The sequence below is a fragment of the Benincasa hispida genome, chromosome 4, assembly GCF_027475165.1.
Source record: "Benincasa hispida cultivar pf3 chromosome 4, pf3_genome.v1.1, whole genome shotgun sequence".
Lineage (NCBI taxonomy): Eukaryota > Viridiplantae > Streptophyta > Magnoliopsida > Cucurbitales > Cucurbitaceae > Benincasa > Benincasa hispida.
This window is the reverse complement of record NC_143481.1, coordinates 62986286-63001514: the sequence shown is the minus strand read 5'-3', so window position 1 is coordinate 63001514 and position 15229 is coordinate 62986286. Positions and strand designations below refer to the sequence as shown.

At 33.3% G+C, this 15229-nt stretch overlaps 2 protein-coding genes across 3 annotated transcripts; one reads left to right on the top strand and one right to left on the bottom strand.

The window, feature by feature from the left end:
• The first annotated feature begins 2804 nt into the window (after window positions 1-2804).
• On the top strand, window positions 2805-8672 carry LOC120076853 (biotin/lipoyl attachment domain-containing protein). Its single transcript, XM_039030800.2, has 9 exons — window positions 2805-3176; window positions 3763-3951; window positions 5045-5109; window positions 5643-5696; window positions 5993-6247; window positions 6349-6411; window positions 6990-7058; window positions 7158-7203; window positions 8445-8672. The coding sequence occupies exons 1-9, from the start codon at window positions 3143-3145 to the stop codon at window positions 8504-8506; spliced, it is 837 nt and encodes a 278-aa protein (XP_038886728.1). The 5' UTR covers window positions 2805-3142; the 3' UTR covers window positions 8507-8672.
• Window positions 8673-9856: 1184 nt separating this feature from the next.
• Window positions 9857-14496, bottom strand: LOC120076281 (uncharacterized). 2 transcript variants are annotated; one of them, XM_090312912.1, is made up of 10 exons: window positions 14253-14496; window positions 13674-13845; window positions 13385-13566; window positions 12560-13279; window positions 12361-12438; window positions 11886-12207; window positions 11599-11798; window positions 11118-11194; window positions 10638-10739; window positions 9857-10237 (listed from the first exon to the last, which is right to left on the bottom strand). In XM_090312912.1, exons 2-10 carry the CDS (start codon window positions 13843-13845, stop codon window positions 10033-10035), a joined length of 2058 nt encoding a protein of 685 aa, XP_090169038.1. In that variant the 5' UTR covers window positions 14253-14496; the 3' UTR covers window positions 9857-10032. The 2 variants fall into 2 exon arrangements, with proteins under 2 accessions (XP_090169038.1, XP_090169039.1); XM_090312913.1 differs by lacking the exon at window positions 14253-14496 and having other exon boundaries at window positions 13674-14237.
• Window positions 14497-15229: the final 733 nt, after the last annotated feature.

Genomic DNA, 15229 nt, shown 5'->3' with positions numbered 1-15229 from the left:
ATCATAGGAGTTTCTGATCTGTATGTCCATAAAGCCCTCTTGCTAGCTCACTAAGGGTCAAATAAAAATTAATTCATTTTGGATTAATTTGAATTGTTCAAATTAAATAAACAAAAATTAATTCATTTTGGATTAATTTGAATTGTTCAAATTAAATAAGGAAATTAATTGTAAGATAAAATTAGTATAATGTATATACATACATTATAATATAAAGTTAGTTTTGAATAAGATTCCAAATTATACTTTATTATATGAGAGAGATAAATATTTGAATAAGATTCAAATATTATTTATGAGATTTATAAAAAATTATAAGTAAAAATTAATATGAATATGGTTCATATTAAAACTATAGGTTATATGAGAGAATAATGTACTTGAATAAGATTAAAAATACTAAATAATATTAATGAAATTCATATTATAATTATAGGTTAAATTCAATATGAATGAGATTCATATTAAAAGTATATGTTAAGATTAATGTGAATGAGATTCATATTGAAACTGTAGTATATGAGAGGAAATACATTTGAATATGATTCAAATATGACATAATTAAATATATGATATTTAATTAATTGATATAAATTAATTGGATTAACTAATGTTTATTTAATTTATTTAAATTAAATAAGATTTAATTTAATATTAAATTAAATAAAGTTAAGTTCCCTATAATTAGCAAGGGAGTTATCGTGAGATTGAGGGGAGTTATTTCTCCTCTCACGTGTAATTCACAGAAGGGTTCTGTGACATTGATGGAAGGAGAGGAGTTCTTTTGGACAATATCTCACACTCAATTTCCTGTCTACATAATAAAAAATACACACACACTCTCTCTCTCTCAAAAAGAATTTTTGTAGAACTATTCAATCTATAAAAATGGCTCTTCCCTTCTCCAAAGTAGAGATCTCATCATCTCAATTCTTGCTAGAGAATAGCAAGGAAGGTTCGTTGGTGGTGTACTATCGGAGTCCATGTAAAGAAATTCAAATGAGATGTTTGTGGTACGAAGTGTTCGTGACATAGAAAAGGAAGTATTGAAGAAAGTCTTCAAGGTAAGTCCCCTTCCTTATTGTAAAAATATGATTATGTACTTTATGTTTATCCTTGTATTTTGTATGTTTCTTTGTTTTCACAATTTTCAAAACAAATTTCGAAAGCACATGCATTCACGTACTTTTGCTAAGGAATTCGCTTCTTTCAAGTACATTCCTTGCCCCACTATCCTCCCTTACTTTACTTGTCACGGTGCCCTTGCCTATCCAAGGTCCCATCATCACCTCACCCTCACCTGAGCCTTCACCCCCATCTGCTACCAACACCATCATTCATCTTATGGTCACTTGCAGCAAGGTTGGGATTTCTCAACCGCGTCAGTTTTTTGGTTGCCTCTCCCATCTCAGCTTCCCTATTGATCGGACTCAAACTAAACCTCTTCAATTTGTTGATGTTTCTCCTATTGTTATTTGGCATCAAGCCATGACTAATGAAATCATACTCTCAAGAGAAATCACACTTGGGATCTCGTCCTCCCTGATCCGTCTCAGCACCTTTTTGGTAACAATTGGGTTTTCAAACTCAAACGTGCAGCGGATGGCTTTATTTAATGTAACAAAGCACGATTGGTAGCTAAGGGTTTTTCTCAGAAACCTAACATTGACTTTCATGAAACATACAGCCCTGTGATCAAGCCTGTGACCATTCGTCTAGTTTTTTCTCTTGTTGCCACTTGGAATTAGCCTATTCGTCAGTTGGATGTAAACAATACTTTTCTCAGTGGCCCTTCGAAAAGAGGTTGTTTATATGTCTCAACCTTAAGGCTTTGTCAATCCTCTTAAGCCTCACCATGTGTATCGTCTATGTAAGGCCCTCTATGGGCTCAAACAAGTCCCTTGGGCTTGGTGCCATTAACTTCGTCTTCCCTTAATTTAGTGAAACTTTGTTCAATCCAAGGCTAACTCTTTTTTATTCTATCATCGTACCAAGTTTGCCTTTTCTTTTCAATTCTTCTTTGATTTACAAACTCTTCGGTTCTCCAATTAATAAGAACATCATCTTTCCCACTCATATTTTCAAGGTTCAACGAAACAAAAGAATGTTAGCTCTGATATCAACTTGAAAGACATTATTGACAGAAAATAATGAATAATTTTGTACAAGAGTAATACTAAACTACAATTTTGGACTTTCCCCATAATTAAGGAGTCAAATATGAAACTATCAATTATGTAAAATCTAATTAAATCAAGAATATAAACCCTAAAATTATGGAAATAAGTTAGTAAACAAATATCAACATTATATTTAAATAAAGTTAGTAGATATAAATTTTGTACTAATACAATAAAATCTTTTTAATTAAATATCAACATAAACATAATGTATTATGTCTAATTTGGTTATTATATCTTAAGTCATATTAACTTCAATGTATATGGTCTTTTATATCTAAAATTAAAATTTACCTAGTGATTTTTTTTTTAAAAGTATAAATGAACGCGAAGTTCAAATTTAAAAAAAAATGAAAGAAAAAACATGTCGAAACAATCAAACTACTTCGATTTCATGAACAGTAATAAAATTAGAAACTAATTATGCCTTGTTTGATAATAATTTTATTTTTAATTTTATAATTTTAAAATTTATGCTTCATTTAAAAAAAAATCTTTTGAAAATTTAGTGATATTACAATTTCTAAAAGAAAAATGGAGTCAATTTGGTGGATTTGATGGAGCTTCATTCATGGTAAGCCCAGTAGTTGAAATAGGCCCTTGGAAAGACGAGACAGGCCGTATGGGGATTTCAGTTGCTGCGTGCGGTTGCATATTAATCATAGTGGATGGCAGCCAGGTGATAATAATCCAACTAAATGAGGAAAGAAGCTCCGAGGAAAGCTATTATTACACGGAGAAACTAATGAGAATGGGCGGAGATTTCAAAGCTTAACATCTTCCAACGGTGACGAGTCACAACTCACAACTGGGGACACTATAACTCCATTTTTCCTCTCTCGATTTTGCCTCCATATCTCCGCAATCCGCATAAACTTCGAAGCTCTTCCCTGTTGCTCCTTTTCTGCTCAACGTTCTTTCGCCTTCTCCGCTGCCTTCGAGTTCACTTCTCCCTCTCTTCCATGGAGTCCTCCGCTACGCTTCGATCCTTCCACTGTAAGTCTTTCTCTCTCCATCTCTCGCCTTGTATGCAATTTTCTTTCATTTTTCACTTGTCTGCTTGCGCTGCGCAATGATTTTGCCTTTTCCTCACCGTCGCGAAGTTTTCCTCGTACTGTAATGTTAATTTTTGGATGCCGATTTTTTTATTGAGTAATTCTTTGAAATGTGAGTGTAATTTCGCAATGTTGAATTATGAGTGAGCTGAGCTTCTCTGACCGTGAATTTTCATTTCGGAAATGGAATATAGTGTAGCATTTCCGGATCTAGTGTATGGTTTACTTATATTTTGAGCTACGATAATTGGCGGTGAAGGATTTTATTCACTCGTTTCTTCGAGTTTTGAACAAAATTCTTTCAGACATTTGCGTTTCTTGAATTCTCTTTAGTTTAGGTAGCCTTGGTATGTTAGCAGCCTAGCAGGCAGCATACCTTATTTAGCAAATTAGTTTCGTGGACTTAAAAGTAATGTTTGCTTTCGGCCGTTGATCATGAACAACCTGAGGATGAAAGATTTAAAATATTTATAAGGAATCGCTCACAATAAGAATCTAAACGTGTATATTATTTTGTGTGGTTCCAGATTTTGCAGGTGGTTCACGTCTGCAGTTAATTGAGAAACCAAGTAAAATGTATGTGTCTAATACTAATAAGTCGAGCATTCAAGGACCGTCAATTTTTGGTAAGCCCATCCATACTCTAACAAACCTGAAGAGGACAGTGGTATCATGCACAAAGACGCCTGAAGTTACTGAAACTGCTAAACCCAAGGGTAAGCTTTATTGTAGTAGTTGAAGTTCCTCTGACTGTATAGGCGATAGCCATTCTTATCCATTGTAGCAGTAAGCATGAAGACAAAATAGTATCTATAACATGATTATTTGTCGCAAACGAAGTTAAAATATCACATCTAGGTTTTCAATATATGGTCTTTGTAATTCATGTGTATGTCGTGACATGTCTAGGGTGCCAAAAAGTGGTCCTTAGGGAGATTTTTTATGTTTCTCTTTGGGTTTGTGTTTGGGTTTCAAAGACTTATTGTAATTGTACACTAGATAACTTTACTCCTAGTTGGAGGCCCTTTCTTTAGTAGGGCCCTTTTGTGCTTGGTTTTTCTGTATCCCATTGTATTATTTCATATTTTTCCAAATGAAAGTAGTTTCTATATATATATTTTTTAAAAAAGTGTCAAAATTTGAGTTTATATATATATACACACACACACACAGCATGCATGAATAAGCATTCCTGCTAAAATTATGCTTTCTAATGCCAGCTACTGATATGGCAATATATTTGATCATCATATGCACCGTATTTGTTAATTTATAAATTCGTACCTTTTGCTCAGTTGGGTAAAATGATGTCCATATTTCTGTTGCATTAAGAAGAGAGCTAGAGGTATGATCTGGTTTTAAGGACACGTATAGGTAGCAGATTCAAGTGTTGCTGTCTCCCACATCCAAGACTTAATTCCCTACGAAACCTTGTTGTTACCTTGTACAGGAATTCTCTCTCAGCCCCAAACTGGCTCCTTACTGTATGGCTATCGGTCTCATTTTAAGAAAGCCATGCAGGAAATTCAAAACTGCCCCTCCAAAATTGACCTGGTCTTACTAAAATATTCATATGCTTCTTTGTCAGATATGTCAAGCTCGCTAAGTGTTAAGAACAAACTCCTACTTTAGTAGAACGAAATCATCCCTCTATCGAAGATAACTTACTTATGCATGAGTAGTTCATGTGTTTCATCCATGGTGAACTATTTCAGTTTCTTAGTTGCAACTTTACTATTATGTTTCGCTTTAAACTACCACAGAGTTACGCTTTTGTTGGCTTTCATACCTTCAACTTGATATTGACAGATAGCGTCCAGGGTTCAGTACAGAAGAAGCCTGCAGCAAATGCAACTTTTCCAAATGGATTTGAAGTGAGTTTAAATTTGATCTTCTGTTCCTGTTTTTTCCTAATGAAAAGAAGACACTTTTCATGGGCACGGCTTCATGAGTAACCATTAGAACTTCATCTGAAACTTTGTATGACGAGAAACTTACTGAAACTCGTATGTTATGGGTTTGTCCTTCATGGTTTTTATACACATGGGATGAACCTTGCAATATGGTACTGAATTAGAGTGTCATGGCCACCCGCTGAAACAGAATAGACCTTGGAATTATACCCATAATATTAAAGAGTTTTTTTCCCCGATTACTTGCTGAGTGTATTTGTCAGTGCTTATTCAAAGACAACCGTAAGTTTTGTGCCTTGTTCATTCATAATGTCTTCCTGAAGTTCGAATATTCTTTTCTAACAGTTGAGAAGTTGAATTTTGCACTTGAAATCTACTGATTCTGATATCATTTTTTCAAAGTTGATTAATAGTAACGTTGTATATGCCTCTTTGAACTATTACGTCCTATCCTTCTGAATTGAACTGACTTATCTACTGTTTGAAATCATCAGGCATTGGTGCTGGAGGTCTGTGATGAAACAGAGATCGCTGAACTAAAACTAAAGGTGTATAGAAATTCCAATTTTATGAAATGCTTTTTTATATTTGAACAGCCACGCAGGGATAAGAGTTCTTCAGTTTATCCTTCACCTAATATCATGATTTTCATGAGAACGAGAAGAACACTATACGAGAGACTCTTATAATGATATACATCACATGGTTGTCAACCAATGAAAAAAGAAACTGCATTTTGAATCTGTTTAATTCTCTTTGTTTAGCCCAGACTAAGTTTTAGGGACATAAAGATTGGAGAGTTCGGAATGCTTGTATTGACTTGCCTTTTTGTTATCTACTGTAGGTTGGAGAGTTTGAAATGCATTTGAAGCGGAATATTGGAGTAGTAAGAGCTCCTCTCTCTGCCATTTCTCCAACAGTACCTCCGCCAATTCCATCCAAACCCATGGTTGAATCAGCTCCTACCTTACCAGCACCTCCAAAACCTTCTTCAGAGAAAACAACTCCTTTTACGAATGTTCCCTTAGAGAAGTCGTCAAAGCTAGCAGCTTTGGAGGCATCTGGATCAAAAGGATACGTTTTGGTATCTTCTCCTACGGTATGTAATGCATTAATATGTCATTTCTGTTTCATCTGAAAGGAAGAATATTTAACTCTGAGAAATCCTAATAATTGAAATTTTGCTTGTGCTTTCATTAGGTTGGATCATTCCGAAGGGGCAGGACAGTAAAAGGAAAGAAGCAGCCTCCGATCTGCAAAGAGGTGTTGCTTTCAAGCCTACTTTTTATCTTCAGTTACTTATTTAACTTTCAAATTGTTGAATCAAGGGACAGGATCCTGTCACTTTAACTGGAAACCCTGGATAGTCCAGATCTTCTTATTCTTTGGAAAAAAGAAAGAAAGAAAACCCGGCACGTTAAAATACTGGACAGTATTAAGTACCTAATATATACCACCAAGTGGATGGATGGAAGCGTGACTCTATCATTTAGTGATGGTTTCAACTGGGATTCTTTGTGCTACTGCTAAAAAATTGTGATTTAAAGTACGATCAATCCTTAGAACAAATGATCTGTTCTATGAGTGATCAACCTACTTCAACTAGAGCCGTCTTTTCTAATTTCTCAGTTTATATGAAACCTGGTCAGATTGATGATAGGAAATGCATGAATAGTCATCTCACCCTAACAATGAAGCTAAAACTTAAGTTCTTACTAGCCTCGATCATGTTAACATGTTTACAACTTTTCAAGCACCTTTTGCAAATTTAGTTTTACATTTTTGTCAAATTTAGCAACAAATCACATAGTTCGTGATGTAGCTGCTTCTTTCATGCACAGAATGACGTAATAAAGGAAGGACAAGTAATTGGATACGTGGATCAGTTTGGCACTGAACTTCCTGTAAAGGTACAGGTTAACATTTCAATGCAATATTTTTAAGCAAAACCTCAATAGCAGCAGCAGCCATTGATGCTAATTTTTCACCCTTAATTCATTGTTGAGCAGTCAGATGTAGCCGGAGAAGTATTGAAGGTTCTCTTCAAGGAAGGAGGTACGATTGTTCTGTTTACTCTGATTATTTTTTAAAAATTGTGGAAGTATAAAATCTTACTATGTTTATGCAACTTCTCAAAGTCTGAACTATGGTTGAATTTGAAGTTCATTGAGGGGTCGTTTGGATTAAGGTTTTATAGATTCCTGAGAATAAAGATGTCTAAAAATAAGATGTCCTTGTCTGGGAATCAAAGATGACTGTATTTAGTTATGTATGAGAATAGAAATAGGATGTATGAGAATGTGTTATACTTTTTATTTAATTATAAAGTATAAAATTAAAAAAAATAATAATTTCAATAATTAATTATCATTTGTTAATTTATTTTTATTACATTAAGTTATTAAATCAATTTTAAGCCATTAAAATTTAACTAAATTTACCCATTCACCCTTTAGTTTAATATATTTATTATCAATTCAAATTTTTATATTGCACATTTATATTATCAATTTTTATTAAAAAACTATTGGTAATTAATTTAAATATCTATTTTCTTTTTTTTTTCTCATGTAATTTTAATTAACTAATTGTTTAATGTCAATTTTAAGCCAAATATACAAAAGAAGTTGGTATAAACTAAATGATTTTTAAATCATCAAACAATATTTTTAATTTTTAAAAAATAACTATGATTATAGATTAAATCTAGGAGTACAAGTGTACAAGTTGTTTAATTGAAAAAAATTAACATATTTTATTATGAGTTAATTAATTAATATTTTTTAAAGACTAATTAATAATTTTAGTAAATAATTTATGATATTAATATATATTATCTATAAAAAAGGATTTAAGCAAATATAATTGTGGTTATTCATATTTTCTTTAAAAGATTATGGTTTTTCATATTAATTCATAATAATAGAATAAATTATTATATTAACATTATTATTAATAAAATTGATTGTATATGTCAATTATAAATTTAATTTAAACATATTAAAATTAAATAAATTAACCAATATCAACAAAGAACAAAAACAAATAAAATGAAAAGACAGAAAGTAAGAGAGAGAAAAACCATTGGAAATAGAGAAAACATATCTATTTGAGTGGTTATGAAAAACCTTTATGGATGAGAATATGAAATGCATTGGAATAAGATAATTTCATTCCCAAGGTTTTAACTTGTACCAAACATGGTAATTGAATATCATTTCTTATTCCCACCTTTTATTTCCAGAACCAAACGGGTCATGAGAGTTTCCCTCTTAATTTTATTTAATGGCTTGCAGAAGCGGTTGGCTACGGCGACCCCCTCGTTGCTGTTTTGCCAGCGTTCCATGGAATCCGTTAAAACTTTTTGAGGATCAAGGTTTGCAGATTTCTGATTTTGATCATTCTTTTTTGTCTTGCTGTCTCTCTACTAAAACGTGGTTAGACAACGGGGGGATTGATTGCTCATACGTACTTTGTGTAGGTTTTTGAGTTTTGTTATAATAAAAGATTTTAATTAACCTGCCTATACTTCTAATCTGGATTCATTCCTTTTATTTCTTTCTTTCTGTGCGAGTCTGATTATAATTATTTTTGTGTGATAGTACTACTGCGAGATAGGTGGACGCTGATATTTTGGTCATTTGATAAATTTTTTTAAACTATTTTGGGTTTTGTGTTGTTTTATTTTTCTTTCTTTTTCACAAAGTAAACGTGCTAAATGTTTGATGAGAAACTTTACATTTTTGTGTTGATAAAACAAGAAAAGCAGAATAGGTTCGATAACATTTTATTCATAAAAGCTAACATGAGCCACTCAACTGGCATGACCGTTATTTTCATACTCAGAAATTTAATTTTCAATCGTCATTGTTTAAAGAATTTTTTATTTTTGGCTTTCAACTTTTCATTTTGTTAAAAATGTTTTTTTTTTTTTTTTGTTTTGTTTTACTTTTTGTTATCGAATACATTTTACTTACTAGTTTGATGTAAGAAGCTTGATTCTCTTATCTCGTATTTATTTATTTATTTATTTATTTTAAAAAAACATTACGGTATTCTATCTCTTCAGGTTGATTCTCTCATAATATCTTCTCTCTAAGATTCGTCAAACTTTTCTCACCATTTTCTTTTTCATTCTCCAAAGGTTTTTCATCCCTTCCATGAGTCATGCATCTCAGATCTCTCTATGAAATGAATAATTCAACTCAAAATTCTATGAAATCTTACGCAATCTGATCACAAAATCATGTTTTAGACATCTTTTAGCAAAAACAACAAAATTCATTTGAAATCCATTTTGGAATCTCTCAGACTCCCAATCAAAAATGTTATTTCTTATTTATAATTCTATTTTTATTCCTCCGTCAAAATTTTCAAAGTGCTTTAAACTTTTTAAAATATCTTAATGTTTACCGGATGAAAGTCCCAAATCTTTACATATCCATGGGACAAGATGGATCAGAGATGACTTCTCAATCCTTCATTTGACCTTCTGGGAATTTTTTTTTATTTCCCACCTAAATGAGACATCCCTCCAAATTAGAGGGATAGGTCCCCATCCCATAGAGAAAATGGACATCTTTACTTTGCAGGCTCTACTTGTGGATACCTTCATTCCACTCTGCACTCCTGGTCCAGGTCTCCAGCTTCTTCATCCATGTCTACTTATTAAACCCATAATAATCATATCTTGAAACACAATATAAAGTGAGTCTGAATCTACTAAATTTTTTTACATAAAAAAACACGACTATAAGTTTTGAATATCCATATAAAGGAGAATAACTACAAGCCCTCCAAAACAAACCGTCCATCATTATTAAGCTTCTCCCCTGCCCAGGCTATTATAAGCTATTTTCAATCGTTGAACTAACTTTACCACGGCTAAAAAATCAAATGACATACCGTTTCCGAAAGTTCCATGTTTTTCATACCACCGAAAACATATATTGTATCTCCAATCACGGCAGTAGCAGAGTAGCCCCTTGTTTCATTCATGGGCTCTATTATTGTCCACACACCGCGACGAGGATCAAATACCTCTACAGTTGCGATGAAGTCATCTCCGTTATATCCACCCAATGCATATCTACAAAAACAGACTCCGCCATCATGGTTTAAGAAATAATACGTTACTAAAATATTTTGAAATGGTAGTTTTATGAATGATGATTTTGTTATATGTTTAACAAACGATTTTATTCATAATAAACTAAAATGGTGGTAGTAAATTACTATTTGACAATCAACAAACGGTTATAGACAATTTTTTTTTTTTTTTTTTTATAAAAGAAAATGAATTTTATATACACATAATTTCTACTCAAACCAGTATTATATTTTTAAAATTGTGATTAAAATATGTAATCTTTGGATTTTATCCCCCCACCTAACGTTTCACCTTTAATATTGATCATTAGCTTTTGAAATGGATATGAGTTCAGCTAATAAGGCAGTTGAAATTAATGGAAAAGAGGAGAAAAACCTACAATTTTTCGTTGAGTACAGCCACGCAGTGGCATCCCCTCCTTGTAGACATACTTGCAATTTCTCTCCACGATTTCTCCCGCGGGTCAAACATTTCTGCTGATCTGAGGTTCCAAATATCTATCAAGTCAAAGTCAAATTCTCACGGGATTCCTAGCAACTCCCAACTCCATGAACTCTTATTATTGTTATTATTTTAGTTTTCACTAGTCTATTTTCATTATTATAATTATTATTCTTTGCTGTGCACTGTTTTGGACTACCAGACAAAGAATGTATTTTATTATCAGCGTTGACTGTCGAGCTAGGAAGAATAGGCGATATGCCTCAAATCATCCATGATTCAATAAATGGCAACCTAAGAGAAACTACAAGGATCTCCAAAGAAAAATTATGCAACCTAGATGGAGTAAAGTCAGGCCAAAAATCGTCAACAAGAATTGATTTATGCACATCCAATACTGCAGTGAATATAGACTTACCGTAAGTAGTTCTTCCCATCAAATCCTCCAACAGCATAGAGAATGCCATTGAGTTCGCCAGCAGCAAGAGAAAATCTCTAATTAAATTAGACCTTGTTAAGACATGCTGCCTTGTCCACAATACAAATTTGAAAATTCCAACTTTCTAATTTGAAACTAGGAAGTAGAAGGTGAAATCTTCCTCTAGAAAGTAAATGTCATAAAAATTGATACTCTTTTTTAAAAATGGAAGAAGCACTAGTAACAGTGACCAAATTCATGATCTTTTACATAAGCTTAGATAACTGACAAAAGGATAAAAGTAAACGACTCTTGAATTTTGCAAGACCTACCATTTCCTAGCTTAAGAGACATTATCCAGCTATTTCTATCGTAACCAAATCGTTCAAGGATTGAAGTATTAGTAACCCTTTTCATGAGTTGTTGTTTAAAACCCTCACCGTGCGTTTGTGATGTCATATTCTAAAAGTAAAAAAGATACCTCGTGTCTCATGGATGAAGTTAGGGTCCACCTTCCAACATCTAAATCGAACATTTCTACTTCTGCGAAACATTCAACTCCATTTCCACCACCAATTGCAAAAATTTTATTGTTTAAAGATATTCCAGCCAAACTTCCCTTCTTTCGACCCATTGAGGGTTGATTAACCCACTGACGGTTTCCTAGGTTATATGATTCAACTACAAATAATAAAAGTTGCGATGTCACTATCATAGGTCAAACCAACATAGAGAAATGATTTAATAACAGAAGCTTGAAACAAATACCTGTATCATACCACACGTTTCCATTAACACCACCAAGAACATAAATTTCACCATTTAACTTAGCTGTTGAGGCATGTGAACGCACAGACCTCATTGCAGGAAGAGATTCCATAATATCCCTGGAAGGATAATAGCAATTCATGGTTGATAACCAAGAACCATCAAAGCCTCCCAGTATCAATATCGATTCATCAAGGTTTGCAGGAATCTCTTCAGTTGACTGAAGCTCTTTTCCTCCCATGCTACTCTGCTTAGAATTCATACCACTTTCTAACATCTCACACCAGCTTCTTAAACTTTGAATTTCATTTTTTGATCCAGCCTATGTTGCAACACAATTATGCCTCAATTTAGTTAATCATGAAGATGAAAATTTGAAAGAGGCGTAAACACATTAACAAAACTCAATTTAAAGAGAACATTCAATTACAGATCTGAATAACAAAGAAGCATCGCCATGCAAAATGAGTCATACCAGCTCCTGCTCCAATAAATTGATTTTTTTAACTTGTGTTCTGTGTAACAACTTCAGCTCTCTGACTTCGGCTAGTAACTGTTTTCGTGAATTGTAGACCATAATGTATAGATCAGACGAAGTAAAATAAATAAAGAGTAGACAGGTACATGTCTTGGGGACCAAAACAAATAAGGGGGCAAAAGGGATGCCCAAGTACCTGAGTTACAAGCTGACAATCAGAACTCAAATGAGTTTGAATGTCCTCATGATTATCCTCTAACGAATTCTCTTCATCACTTACAAAAAATGCATCTCCCTCCATATTTTCTGCTGCGTCTTCAATATTTGTATAAGGAATATTCACCTCCAAAGCTGCTGACTTATACTCATCACATTCAACTTCGACATCATAATAGGATGAAGTGAAGAATGCAGGTTCTTCAATTTCACTTCGTCTTTCAGAACCATTGATAGGAGCTAGACAAGACTTGCTTTCCTCTTCAGAAGAATGTGGTGCACAAGAAGGCCCCTCCCACTGGTAACATGAATTATTTGAATTAGAAAGGTTTAATTCAAATGTCATTTTCTTGCAATCTTCACCATCCTCTCTCACATCCGTATGGGATCCCTTGAACAAGGAGCTCCACTTTTTCTTTGAATCTAGACGAGCAACATTCATGTTTGAAGAAAACACCTCACTGTTGCTGTCTTCTCTTACATTGATAGTTTGCAAAGATTTGAGTGAACTGCTCGGTCTCTCCGGTGGGGAAACTGTCTCCAGGATTGGTGAATATGAAAACAAAGCAATCAACCTGTTTGTCTGTCGTTGGTCCAGCTCAAACCAAAAAAGCTTTGCCTCATAATAATTGTCAGCAATGATAGGCCTAAACTGATCTTCCAACAAGGGGTGACACTGCATCCGCGTCTTAAATTTAACCTTAACAACAAAATAATGAGATCCTGAAAATTAGGAACATCCAACAATCTTCTACAAGTCTAAGCATCGGCAGCACAGTTAGTGTTTTGAATAAAAAAAAAATACCTGTGCAGAATATGGAGTATAATCCATACCATCAGCAGCCCAAGCATACGGACTGATATTCAGATTACCATTGCTAGTAGCCTCAAATATACCATGAAGCTTCCTGTCACTGTAGTTAAAGAGAAACAGAGGCAAACCGGGGTTGATATTCCGTACATAAGAGATATGTGGAGTCGACAATCCTATTCAAGAATTTAGAATTCATTTGTTGTCAGGGAAATGAGAGAAATAAGAACACTAAATTGTTTAAAAATAGAATGTCGATCAGAGAAGGAACTAGTAGGCAAACCAAACAATTGTTCGGAAAGACATTCTTGCATTGTGTTGTGCTTGCAACCGAAAATAACTCCAGCCAATTTACTTTTTCCAAGGTTTCTGGCGGTCACGCTGCCATTTGACGTCCAAGGAGGTAAGCCTTTTTCCTGCATTGTAAAGGTCCGAGTCTTCCTCCCACCGCCCATCTATGATCGAAGAAAAATTCACGAAAATTAAAAGACCTTAAAACTGAGTTTCAGATGAAAATAAACTTACAGAAAGTATGCATTCAATATTTAACAGATTAACCTCAGAGAATGATCAAATAGACTTGTCTAAAACAATAGAGATACAATGCAAGCTAATACAGAGGTTGACGATGAACGTAATACTTGAAAACAAAACTGAAGCGAAATCTAGATGTATCAGTTACAGATGAAAATAAACTTACAGACAGTATGCATCCAAAGATCAACAGTAGATTATCCTCAGAGAATGATCAAAAAGACTTGTCTAAAACAACAGAGACGCAATGCAAGCTAATACAGAGGTTGACGATGAACATAATACTTGAAAACAAAACTGAAACGAAGCCTAGACGTACGAGACTCACTGGAAGATGAATAAGAAATCGTGAGAGTCGACGGAACTTGTCGCCGGCGGCGAATACGTGTGCGAAGACCCGAAGAACGCCACAGAAGAAGAAAGAGAGTGAGGAAGTTAGAAATGCGAGACGTGAAAGCTTTAGGCAGAGCCTAAGGGCGGGACTTTAATGGAACTGGGTTAGAAGACGAGCAGTTAAGTTATGATTCCTGGAATTACGATTTTACCCTTCTCCTATTAAATAGTGCCATAAAGACAAAAGGGGAAATTTGTCATTTCCAATTTCTAAGTTTTCCGAGGTTGATTCTTCTCAATCTCAACCTCTCTCCAATTTTTTTAGTCTAATTTAATGCTTTTCGAAAAGTTTGAAGTTTGTTTTAATTTGAGGGGAATATACATTTTTTTTTCTACAATTTGTCTTTAGTTTTTATTTATTCCCAAGTTTCTTCAATTTTATTCTTAAAGTTTAAATTTTATTTCTATTTGGTTAGTAATGATTTGTTATTAAATATTCACTTTTCTTTTTAGTATTAATATTTATTAATTAATTAAAAAAATAAAATAAGAAAAATTGTAACAAATGACAAAAATTAGACTAATTATTTATACATATAGCAAAATTCTTAAAGTTACTACAAATCTAGCAAATTTAATTTAATTTTTTTAATTTTGATTTTACCCTCTCACCTTCTATAATTCAAATGTTTGAGATTCAATTTCTAGCACTATGTAAGTTTGAGGGCTCAATTTTTACAACTGAAAATTTGAGAGTGTATTTGCAACTACTATCATACTTCAGAGGTCTAAAAGCACAGACATAGATACGATACATGATACATATACAATATGATAAGGTACATCAGTTTCTAAAAAACCTAAGATACGATATGTTGAAGATATATTATTATACATGTGTGTGTATATATATGATAATGCATAATTAATTGTTATAATAATTATTTTTAAGTTAGATTAAAATAGATTCAA